At 43.6% G+C, this 12,248-nt stretch overlaps 1 protein-coding gene across 50 annotated transcripts in view; it reads left to right on the forward strand.

Moving 5' to 3' along the window:
* The window catches only part of RAP1GAP2 (RAP1 GTPase activating protein 2), a 211,614-nt gene that overhangs the window by 156,465 nt on the left and 42,901 nt on the right, over positions 1 to 12,248 (forward strand). For 29 of the 50 annotated variants that reach the window (XR_011423419.1, XR_011423428.1, XR_011423417.1 and 26 more), the window contains 4 exons: positions 1,570 to 1,614; positions 2,383 to 2,415; positions 2,830 to 3,042; positions 4,262 to 4,365. Coding sequence is in view for 34 of the 50 variants with exons in the window: in XM_023653248.2 (XP_023509016.1) it covers positions 1,570 to 1,614; positions 2,383 to 2,415; positions 2,830 to 3,042; positions 4,262 to 4,365 (395 nt within the window). In the remaining 16 variants the exon portion in view is untranslated. The remainder of the gene's footprint in view (positions 1 to 1,569; positions 1,615 to 2,382; positions 2,416 to 2,829; positions 3,043 to 4,261; positions 4,366 to 12,248) is intronic. The other 21 variants (XR_011423420.1, XR_011423425.1, XR_011423431.1 and 18 more) reach the window with 3 other exon arrangements.

Genomic DNA, 12,248 nt, shown 5'->3' on the forward strand with positions numbered 1-12,248 from the left:
GATGACACAGGGAGGGGAGGGGAGAGGAGAGGGCCCAGTGCTGGGCGGTGGCTCTGTCGTGGGGGTGGGAATGGTAGGAGGTTTGCTCTCCTGCTCCAGGAGCTGTTCCCAGGCAGGATGACTAATGCAGGACAAACTAAACAAACTCCTGACATCACCCCTTCCCCATCCACCCAGTTTGCCTCCCTGGGCAGGGTCTGCAGGGCCACCCAGGTGGTTTTCTCCCTGTGCTGGGATGGTAGCACCTGTCTGGTGGGAGGGTCCCTCCCACACCCTCCTGAACAATGCTGCCTGGTGACTTAGCCCAGAGGAGTCTGGAGAAGCCAAAGGCTAAATCCGCCCAGTTAGCAGGAGCTCTGGGTTCCCTGGGTTGCGGGATATGATCATGCGATTGGTGGACAGACGACCTGGCTTCAAATCCAGGCCCTGCCACTCACTAGCTGAGTGACGTTAGGCAAGCAACTTCTTCCCTGGGCCTCAGTTTCCTTGTTGGTGAAAAGGTGCTGTGGGCTTCAAAGGAGACAAGCGAGGGAGCGCTCTCGGGAAGGTTAACATCCTGATGCGGGATGTGATGTTGAGGCAGCGCTGCTTCAGGACTCTCCTCTCTCCAGAGGGGACCTGTTTCTCCTAGTTTGTCCCACCATCTCATGCCCTCCTTGGATTTATTCAAACAATCCTGGGCACACCATGCGCTCCTCTCCCACAAAACCCGGTGAAGTCAGAACTTGGCCATGGGACCACTGGACACGGCACTCTCTCCAGGAGTGAACATTCCAGATACCTGCAGGTGCATCCCTTTCACCCAGGCCCAGCCTTGGAGACTGATCCTTGCGCTGATGCCTCTGTGAGGTGGGAGGGCGTGTGTTAGGATCGTCATTTCGTGGATGAAGCCATGGAGGCGGCAGGAGGCTCGACTTTGTCCAGGGTCGCCAATAGTAAGACTGCGGTAGACGGAGGACCAGGCCCCCTGCCTGTTACCTGTCAGCCCGCCCACCGGGGAGGGGGTAGAGCTCATGTGGCATTAGGTCCGGAGGTCCAGAGTGCTGACTCTGACACCCACATCCTTGCTCCTCGCCTACTGGCTCTGAGAGTCCAGTGGGGGTATTGAAGCACCAGGATGATAATACTGCCTATCTCGTGATAATAATAACCCTTAGCTTTTACTATATACCCATCACTGCTCCAAGGGCCTAACACACTATTGACATTTAACCTTCACCACAGTGGTAGCACCACTATCATTCCCATTTTACAGAAGGGAACACTGAGCCCCTGAGAGGTTTTTGTGACTTGCTTGAGGTCATAAGGTCATAATTCACAGTGATGGAATTTGAACCCTGGTGATCTGGCTTGAGTCCGTGCTCTTAACCCCCTGCCCTGCTGCCTCCCCTGAGGCTGCTGTGAGGACTGAGCATGACACGTATGTGACATGTAAGGGCCCAGCCTTTACAGCTGTTGCTGTTTTTAATACTAACCCCGGCAAGGCAGTGCTCCCAACAGACTCCTCTGTTTGGCTGCTTTTTGTGACCTTTGCTTTTTCCATGGATCCTCTTTTCCTTGTTTCTGCAGGGGATCAAGCTTGAAGAGCAGAAGCCAGGACCCCAGAAGAACAAGGTGGGCTGGGTGGGTAAGGTGGCAGCCAGGTGGGCCCAGCGAGGGGGCTGGGTGAGAGGAAGGCAGGGGAGCAGCCACATGCTGGGGCCTGCTATCTTACACCATCTGACTCTGATTTTCACCAAGAGCCACTTAAGTAGCTGTGCTGTGTTGACTGGTGCACGGTGGGAGCAAGGGGAGCCCTGGCTTGATGCCTTGAGGGCAGCTTCAGGGCAGGCTGGGGTGGAGGCCTCAGGCGAAACCTAAGGCTTGTGGCTCAGCCTGATTCCTCTGCACCCCCTCCTGCGAACGAACCACATACAGCGTTTTGGGGTGTCAGGCTCTGGGCTCCAGGAGGCGTCATTCTCAACTTCAGGTTCCATTTCTAAGGCCCAGGGGGGCAGCTCATCACTTGGAGGTCAGCCCTCTTGCCTGGAGGGGACTGGGTGGGACCAGGGTCGTCGTCTTGTTACAGCATCCTAGGGCGAGAGCTAGTGTCACTCGTGGTGTGAAATCCAGCACCTCTGTATACTGCATCTTCGGCCAGCAGGGTTTGCACTCAGGTTCTGTGAATTTGGGGAAGAACTCAAGAGAAGCCAGATTGCAGAGCTGCCTCTAGGCTGTTCTTCTGTCTGGTGTTCTTCTCGCTGGTGCTCCCAAAGGCCTGGTGCAGCCTGCCAGGCCCCCCAATGCACCCTCTCCCCAGACCTGGGAGAGGGGAATGGAAACAGTGATCGAACTCTGTGGGCACTGCTGGGACTGACGGTGACATGTCTGTTTGTCTTGCAGGATGACTATATCCCGTACCCCAGCATTGACGAGGTAGGAGCCCTGCGGGCCACACTGCAGCCCACTCTGGGTCCTATCTCTGGGGTGGGGCTGGGGCCACTGATGGTGATGGTGGTGATGGTCTCTGCCCAGCCCCATGTGGGAGAGAACTGTGGACCTGGGACTTGAGAGTCTGAGGGTTCTTCCCATCTTTCCCTTGTGACCTTAGCTTCTCCGTGTTAAGTTTGGGGGTGCCCATCCAGGCCCTGCACCTCTGGGCCTAAAGGGTTGGTGAAGCTGTAGATGTGGGGCTTAGAGGAAGGGTTCTTGTTACTACTTTTGGCCTCAAATATAGGGGTCCCCTCCTTGGAGCATTTCAGGGGTGGGTGGGGACAGCCCTAGGCACCCCTCCCCTCCCCCTGTAGAGTCAGGGCAGGCTGCAGGGCAAGACCCTTCCTCTGTCTCCAGATAGTGGAGAAGGGAGGCCCGTACCCCCTCATCGTCCTGCCCCAGTTTGGGGGCTATTGGATCGAGGACCCGGAGAACTTGGGCACGCCGACCTCCCTGGGCAGCAGCATCTGCGAGGAGGAGGAAGAGGACAGCCTCAGCCCCAACACTTTCGGCTACAAGCTCGAGTGCAGGGGCGAAGCCAGGGCCTACCGCAGGCACTTCCTAGGGAAGGTGAGGCCCAGGGTCCTGGGCGTCAGTAGCTGTGGGAGGGGGAGTGCACCAGGGAACCCCGTGTCCCTCTCCAGCGCCCCTTTCTCTCTTTCTTTTCCTCCCTGGTCCTGCCCCTTCCTTGCTGCCTGCCTTCGTCCTTCTCCTTGGAGAGGTCCGACTGGCTCTGCTCCTGGGCTGGGAGTGGAGGGTGTGCAGAAGTCAGGAAGGCTCAGTGTGAGGGCTCCCTGTGGGGACCACCCCAGCAAATGCTTTAGGAGATGATGGAATGAGTAGTTTGGGGGTGAAGGAGGGTGGAAGAAAAAAATACATTCTCACACCTTGCAAGTCCTCATTTCCGTCTAAATTGTACAAATCTCTCACGTCCTCGTTCAAGTGGGTCCCCGGGGTGCTTGTACTGGATGATGTGCTGTGAGCCTCTGATTGCTTAAAAGTGACAAAGTTACATTTCTTTAAATATATTCTGCCCTTCAGACTTGCCAGGTTCCAGAAGTCCCCAGGGCACATTCCGGAAGTTTCCAGCCTAGGGCAGCTTTGCAGTCTGGAGCTGCATCAGAGCCCCCCAGGGAACTTGTAAAATGGAGATCCTATGGCTCTGCCCTGATATGGCAGGTCTAGGGTGGGCTCCCTGAACCAGGGAGAGACCCACTGTCCAGAAGACGTCCAGCTCCCCTTGGGTAGAGGTACCAGTGTTCCTCCTAGCTTTATTCCCACAAATAGTCTGAATTGGCAGGGGTGGCCCCTGGGAAGCAAGAAATTGGGCTCCGTATCTTGCGGTGAAGAATTTGAGCTTCCGTCAAGACAGCCAGGGGTTTGAACCCTGGATCTATCACTTACTAGTTGTGTGACCCTGGACAGTTGCTTAACCTCCCTGAACATCGGTTCTCCCCTCTGTGAAATGCAGATGATGTTATCTCGCCTGTAAAGCACATCCTGAGGACTCGGCAACTGGAGTTTATTACTGTGGTTCCGCCCCCCCCCTCCTTTTTCCCCACTCCCTCCCCTTCTCCTTCCCTGCTCCCCTTCTCCCTTTTCTCCTCCTTCTCTCACTCCTTCCCTTCTTCCTCCCCCTTCCCCTCCCCCTCCTCCTCAATTGCAGCCTCTGCAGTAACATCCTTCTCTTGTTGCTGTGGCGCTTCTCACTCCTGGTGAAGGAGGTGATTTTGGGGGCCATGTCTGAAAGGTCCCTTCCTCCCCGCTAACACCTGATTTCTGTTTCTAGGATCATCTAAACTTTTACTGCACTGGCAGCAGTTTGGGGAACCTGCTTCTGTCCATCAAGTGCGAAGAGGCTGAGGGCATTGAGTACCTTCGGATCATTCTCAGGTGGGGCTGCTGTGCAGTTGAGGCCACACCTCTAGTGGCAGGGACCCAGAAACACCAGTCTGACCAGTCTGGTCTGGTGTGCTGGGGGGAACAGACGGCTGAAATCCTGGGGCTATGTCTAGTTGCCAGGCAGGGAGACCAGTGTTTATGCCAGCTGGCTGACTGCGGAAGTCACAGTGGTGTCCTGGTCTCAAGGTCACCTAGACCGTACCCCTACCTGCCTCTCTTTCTTCTGGGGACCGTGGCTCTGAGGAGGATGGGAAGAAAAAGTAAGGGTGGCTCATCCTGTTGAGACCCAACTCCAAATCGCCCCGGGAGAGGGTTTGCCAGAACACTGTCTGTGGTGTGCATCCAGTCAGGGAAAGTAGATCCCCAAGCATCAGTGTGTGTGCTGGATTCCGAGATGGAATGAATGTCACAGTGGGAACACCGATTTACAGCTAAGCCAGGGCACCTCTCTCTGGATTATGACCTCCTCAAGGGCAGGAACTGGAACTGGTTTCTGTTTTGTTTGACTAACATGTTCAGCAAAGCCTCCTTTGTACTGGGAAGTGCGATGGTGCTGGGATGCAATGATGACTGCGTCGTGGTCCCTGTTCTCTAAACGCTTATGGTCTAGTGGGAGAAAAGAACAGAGCAGTTTCATATGTGTCACAGGTGTTGTTTTAGCGAAATGCACAGGATGCTGTGGGATCATAGAGAGTCTGTGTCTTATTTATCTCTGTCCCTGGTGGGCTGGTGGAGAAGCAGGAAGGCCGGGTGTGAAGGCCGGTGCTGGTGCTCAGCACAGTGCTGTGAACTTGTCAAACTCCCAGTCCATATTTGTTAAATCTAATTTGAAGGTATTTAGAAAAGAGCAATTACATTTTTTTCTGCCCAAATTTTGAGATAAATATGAGAGGAAACGGACACGGAGCCCTGCTGTGTGAGAGGGGAGGGGAGGGTGGGACGAGGAAGTCATCAGCACCTGTCCAATCTTGGTTTGCTTTTTATTAAGAGAGGAAGCAGTTGTCTTTGTTGAGGTTCACCTGGCTAGAAATCATATCAGCAAGGCAAAGAAGAGTCAATTAAATTGCTGGAGCCAATTTTCTGAGGGAGTAATACCTGGATCCCCATGTCCAAATAGGATTTCAAGTTAGGTAAACCTCTGTAAAGAAAATTACTTCCTTTCTTAATAAAAACCAGACCCAGATTGGGTAGGAATTCTGAGTTAGATGGCAAATGAACACAAGCCTCTAACCCCCTTTTTCTGATGCTCTAGCCTATCTGAGATACTGCAGCAGGACTGAAAACTAGGGAAAGATGCCAGAACACAACACACACTTGGATGATATATATATTTTTGTAATCTACGAAGCAGTTAGGACTATAATGTAGGTGATAATGAAAGGTGAACCCCAGTTCACCTTCCTTAGAAAGCAATGTAGTGTGGGAATATATCAAATTGGAGATTCTGGGGGAATCCTGTACTCTTTTTTTTTTTTTTCTGGGAAAGATTCACCCTGAGCTAGTGTCTATTGCCAATCTTCCTCTCTTTTTTTTTCTCTCAAAATCCCCAGTACATGGTTGTATATTCTAGTTGTAGGTCATTCTAGTTCTTGTATGTGAGCCACCACCACAGCATGGCTACTGACAGAGGAGTGGTCTGGTTCTGCACCTGGGAACTGAACCCAGGCCACCGAAGTGGAGCGCATTGAACTTTAACCACTAGGCCACCATGGCTTGCTCGGGAATCCCATACTCTTTAGAAATGAGAATGAGCCCTGGAACAGTCAGGGGTCTTTCCACATGGAATCGTTTTTGTTGTTTTGGGTCAACAGCATTTGAAATCAATGCCCTGGGGAACTCAAATGTGGCTCTCCCAAATAGAAAGCCAATGAATGGGATGGCGGAGAGAAGCCCTACACCAGTTAGGAAGTTGGACAATCACATTATGTACTTGGAGTGATGGCCAGGCCAAATTGAAAACCAGACATAAAAAAATTGGCCCCCACGGCTTAGCAGCTTTACCAGACACAAAGAAGAAATTATGCGGAGATGAAGTTCCCTTGCTGGCAGTGACCCCTGTCCCAGCTTCTTCCTCATTCCCCGTAGGCTTCTGGATTATTTAATTGATACAATCAGCTCTCCAGCCTAAAGTCTGAGAAGAGTATTCTAACAGCCTTTGTGTGTGTCATGAGAGTAGCCAGGAAGAATCTACCCACAATTTCGAAACAAATAACAAGCCTGAGTAGATTTCTTCTTTTTCAAGTTTGGATATAAAGAAGAAGACAGAGAATGAAAAAAAAAAACCCTCACAGGTCAGTGAAAGAAAAGATTCTGCATCGAAGAAAGCATAACTCAGCATTTAGAAGGTAGGGAAATAGCTGAGTTTTGAAAAGGACTGACTATAGAAAGCCAAGTAAAATTTAGATATTAATTAACTCTGCATTTTCAGCAAACTATAGAAAAAATAAACTCTGTGAAAGAAAAGACAAAAGATAAAATGAGAGAACAGAATGAGCTGAAAAATTTGCTTGTTAAATTAAGGAAATTATATAAGAAAACTAAAAATGGCCAAAAAGAATGTTAAATGGTATTAGAAGGAGTAAAGAGCAGAATCTACTTTGTAGCAAACCCAGTTAGTAATATTGAGAAGCTTAAGAAGCTCCCACATAATCAAAGGAAAACACAATAACTTTAAATGATAAGCAAAATTATAATGAATATGGAGGATAGTGAGCAGGAATTAAACGTGGATAATTGATTACTTAAATCTTAAGTAATCAATTATCTTAACTTAAGAATACTTAAATCTGTAGCTCAAAATGACTCACCCAGTATCAGACAAAATCAAGGAAAGGAAACTAAAAGCTGGACATAGTCTGATGAAAATTTAATATTCACTGGTAGAATGAAAATGTTCCAAATAATAAAGGAAGACAAAACATACACATATAGAAAAAGATAGGAAATAAAAGAATAATAAATAAGTAAATGTGATAATAGAAGTAAGTCTGAATACATGGATGATGTATAATGAATATAAATGAGTTAAATTCCACTGTTACATAGCCAAGATTCTCAGTTTAGGTCATCCTTCCAAAAATAAATAAATAAATAAATAAACCCACCTATCTATCTATGTATCTTTTATTAGAGAAAGTAACTCAGTATATTTAAAAAGAAAAGTGTTGAGAAACAGTTATAACAATCAGATACAAAAGGAAGCAGAGTGGCAATATTAATATGAAAAAATAGAATTCAAGACAAAAAAATCAGTGTGACAAAGAAGGCTATTTTCTATTCATGGAAGATAGGATCTACAGTGAAGATATCTTCTGAAACTTTTTATTGTTAATAGTATATATTATAACATAGTATGTCTATATATAATGATTAAGGTATGGAGAAATTCACAGAATACAATTGTAGTGGTAGATGTTAACACACTTCTTATCACTTGACAGATCAACTAGGGTAGGAAATGAGAGGATGTGGATAATCTCATTAGTACTATTCATGTCAGTTATATATATTTATCTTTATCTGTATCTAGATTTAGCGATCAAACTTTGAACCTCTAACAGAGATTTCTGCTTCTTTTCAAGTGCCTATGGAAAATTTACACAAATTGATTGTAAGGTAGGTCAGTGGTTTATGTGGATCCTGTTACAACAGAATCATCTTGGAGCTTTAAAGCAAAGTAAAGCAAAAAACAAAACCCAGACTTCTATTTATAAAGTCTTATGTTTATAAAAACCTTTTAAAAAACAATAAAAATTTAAACATACACATACATATATATTTGAATATAAAAATGTAAGATATATAAAGACATAAATAATGTATATTCTTATTTTCTCCTTATTTCTATAGCATTCTATAGAACATATTGTTCGGTAACTTGCTTCTCTCTTAATGGTATATCTAGATTTCTTTCCGTTTTAGTACGTAAAGAGCTTCTTATTAATTCTTTTTACTACTGCATGGTATTCCTTTATATAGATGTGAAATAACTTATTTAATAGCTCCCCTATTAATGGCCATTGTCAGTCTTTTGGTGTCACAAATAATGCAATGAATAACCTTGTACAAATGTCAAGTTGTATGTATTAAAGGAATTTCTCAGAAGTGAGATAGCTGGGTCAAAACATAAATGCCATTTGTATTTTAATAGATATTGCCACATTGCCTTCTGTAGGAGCTGTATAAAGCTGAACTTTCACCAGTAATGTATCAGAGTGCCTATTTTCCCAAAGCCTCTCCAACAGAATGTTTTGTTGAACACTTGGATTTTTGCCAATCTGATAGGTGAGAATGGTATTTTAGTGTGGTTTAAATTTACAGTAATTTTATTGAACTATGTTGGGCATCTCTCTCTATAAGGACCACATGAATTTATTTTGTTAACTCTTTGTTCATAAGCTTTACTCCATTTTTTTAAAAAAATTGGATTGTTAAGCAAAATTTCTACTTTTAAAAATGTTGCGGATAATTCTTGATAGCAGGTAGATTTAGGAACCAGTCTTTTGAGCCACAAAGTAAATCTAAATAAATGTCAAATAGCAGACACTTTGCTGGATGTATTTGCTTACAATTTGACAATAAAACTAGAAATTAATAACAAAATCATGTTTAAAAAACCCACTTAACCGCTTAGAAATAAACAATGTTAACGCTTTCTTAAATAACTATTGGGCTAAAGAGGAAATCAAAGCTGGAGTTAAAGAATATTTATAAAATAATGACATTTATAATATTATGTATAAAAACTTATGGATTGTGATCGGAGCTGTACTTAGAAGAAAATTAATTGCATTAAATAATTTCTTATTAAATAAGAAAGAATATTTGCAAGTTGTTGTCATTGTTGTTAGTAACTTCTCTGTGCCTCAGTTTCTCCATCTGTAAAATGGTGATGGCAGTGTCTACCTTAAAATTTTTGAATGCTTGTTATGTACCCGAGCCCAATACATTGTAGCTACTCAACACTAGTAACTGCTATTATTATCAATATTATCATTAAAGAAAGCAAGAGGAAGGAATTAACAAAGATTAAAGCTGAAACAAATAAATGAGAAAAAGAACACAAGACTTGATAATAAATCTAGGCTACTTCTTTTGGGGAACAAAACAGTAACAAAACAGGTAACTAGCTAGTGAAATGTAGATAAAAAGCAAAAAATACACAAAATTAGGCAGTGAAAAAGGCATATAACCACAGATGTGAAGAAGATTAGACAACTGCTAATAGATGTTAATAGATGTTATGTTCAACCCATGCTATTATATTGGAAATTTTATTTGAAACAGACGCCTTTTGAGGAGAGAGGAGGGTGAAAGTGGTGACTGGGCCCGTGTGTATTGTGATGGAGCGTAATTAGTCTTTGGGTGGTGAACACGATGCAGTCTATGCAGAATTTGAAATACAGTGATGTATACTTGATATTTATATAATGTTATGAACCAGTTACCTCCATAAAAAAGATAAAACGAGCTTTATTTCAAAGCATCTCAACATCTCAACAGACTATACAAAATCTTAATCATTGTAAGAAAAAAAAAGAAACAGTTGCCTTTCTAGGAAAGTGTACATTACCAAATTTAACAGGAGGTAAAAAAAAAACCTTACCAGATCAATAACTAGAATAAATTGAAAAAGTTCTCAAAGAATTCTCTCTCCAAAGTTTCTAGATCTGGATCATTTGCAGATAGTTATTTTAAACTTGTAAGGAACAGATTTCATGCTATTTAAACCATTTAAGAGAAAAGAAAAATATGGAAAACTTCCCAATTAATTTAACAATGCTTAAAAGATTCTCATGAAAAAATCAGACCAATGAAATGCAAAAAAAAAAAAAAAAAAGAAAGAAAAAATAGGAGCCAATCTTAGTAAAGATTCTAAACAAAATGCCAGTTCCAGCAACTCAAATGCAAGCAATCTATTAAAAGAATAATTCACTATAGCCAAGAAAGAGTTCCTTTAGGAATGCAAAAATGGTTAATATTAGGAAATTCATTTATTCATTTAGTGTTTGTTCAAGCAAGGCCTAACGTGTGCCGGACTTTCTCTTGGGGTAGAGACGACGTGAAGAATAAGCTCTTATCTTATTACCTGGCTCTAGAAAGCGGTCAGAATGTGTCAGATATTCTTATTCCTGTTCTCATTCTCACTCATCTTCTTTTTATGGACATGGATTATTACACTCTTGTGAGGGTGATCCAAGATCGATGGTATGGGAGAAAGAGAAGTTCAAAAGAGCTTGAAGGTGGAAATGTGTCTGAATGTGCATATGGGTGAGTGTGTGTAAGGTTGAGAGATCACGCGGAGAGATCAGAAGAGGCTAAATCCTGTATGGATTATTTCTAGGAACTTGTATTTTATCCTCTGAGCAGTAGGAGAGCTCCTGAAAGGAAAATGTCATGATCAGATTTGCTTGTAGAATGATCACTGGCTAGAGTAAGGAGAATGGCGTGGCGGGAAGGCAAGGCCAGAAGTAGGAAGGTGAGTCAGCAGGCTGCTGCCGTGAGTCAGTGATCGTCACAAGTGATTATCCAGGCCACCAGGTTGCACGATGCGAAGGGTTCCCCCGGAGCTGTGCGAACCAACAGCCTGATGGGAGCTGAACCTGAGTGCTTGCACTGAGGGTAGGGAAAAATGAGTGGAATGTTCCAAAACACCCAGGGAAAACTGACATTAAGAAAGACAGCCAAAAACATCAACAATGAAGGTGGATTTACTGTTGATGAAATGCGAATAGTGGTACGCTTTCAAAATGACTTAAATATATTTCAAATTTTAAAGATGAAGAATGAATAGCATCTATAAAAGGGGTAATAAATGATGATACAATGAATGAATAGAAGTGAACGCTCCACCTGAGCAGACCCCACGAGAGGAGCCTTGCCCCTGCCCACTGCTTGGGACTGGGTGGCTGATTCTGAGGTTTAGTTAGAAGACCCATTTCCTCTTCACTCTAAGCTGTGTGCTTCCCCTTGGCCTTTATCAGTAACAAAGGAGTTATTTTAACTCCCAACTGCCTTACTCTTAATTTTTCTGTTTTGCTTCTGAATTTGTTCGTAACCTGGTCAGAGAAAGATATTTTTTACGGGACCCCCTCAGAGACCTCAGGATACGTGACGATAAAGAGAACAGTCCACTCAGAAGATCTAATAGTCGTGAACTTACCCTTAGTAACACAGTCTTGAGTTTAAAAAGGCAAAAAAGTGACAAGAATATAGGGAGAAGTAGACAAATCCTCAGTTATGGTGGGAGATTTCAGAAACATCTCTCAGATACTGATGGACCAAGCCGACAAAAAATTGTGAGGAAATAGAAGATTTGAGCAATGCAGTTAACAAGTTTGATCACATAACATACATTCCTGAACTCAACAAAAGAAAAAAAAATACATTCTTTTCAAGCCCACATGGAACATGAAAAAGAAAGTCCATATATTAAGCCAACAAATTTCAAGTAATTAATATCATACAGATTATGTTCCCTGAATATAAGAAAATTAAGATAGAAATCAACAATTAAAATACTGAAGGAAGAAGCTCATACATTTGGAAAGTTAAAAAAAAAAAAGAGAACCCTTTGAAATAACTCGTGCACTAGAGGGGAAGTCACAAAAGAACTGAAAAATATTTAGAACTAAATGACAATGAAAAGACTGCCTATCAAGATGTGTGGGATGCAGGTAAAGTGGTACTTAGAGAAAGATAGAAAGTTTTAAATGTCTTCATAAAAAAATGAAAGATTAAATGAGCAAGCATACAGGTCAGGAAGTTAGAAAAAGAACAGTAGAAAAAACCCAAAGAAAATAGAAGGAAGGAAATAAAAAAGACAAGAGCAAGTTAGTGCAATAGAAAGGAAAAATAAAGAATAGAGGGGCTGG

Source organism: Equus caballus, chromosome 11, assembly GCF_041296265.1.
Source record: "Equus caballus isolate H_3958 breed thoroughbred chromosome 11, TB-T2T, whole genome shotgun sequence".
Taxonomy (NCBI): domain Eukaryota; kingdom Metazoa; phylum Chordata; class Mammalia; order Perissodactyla; family Equidae; genus Equus; species Equus caballus.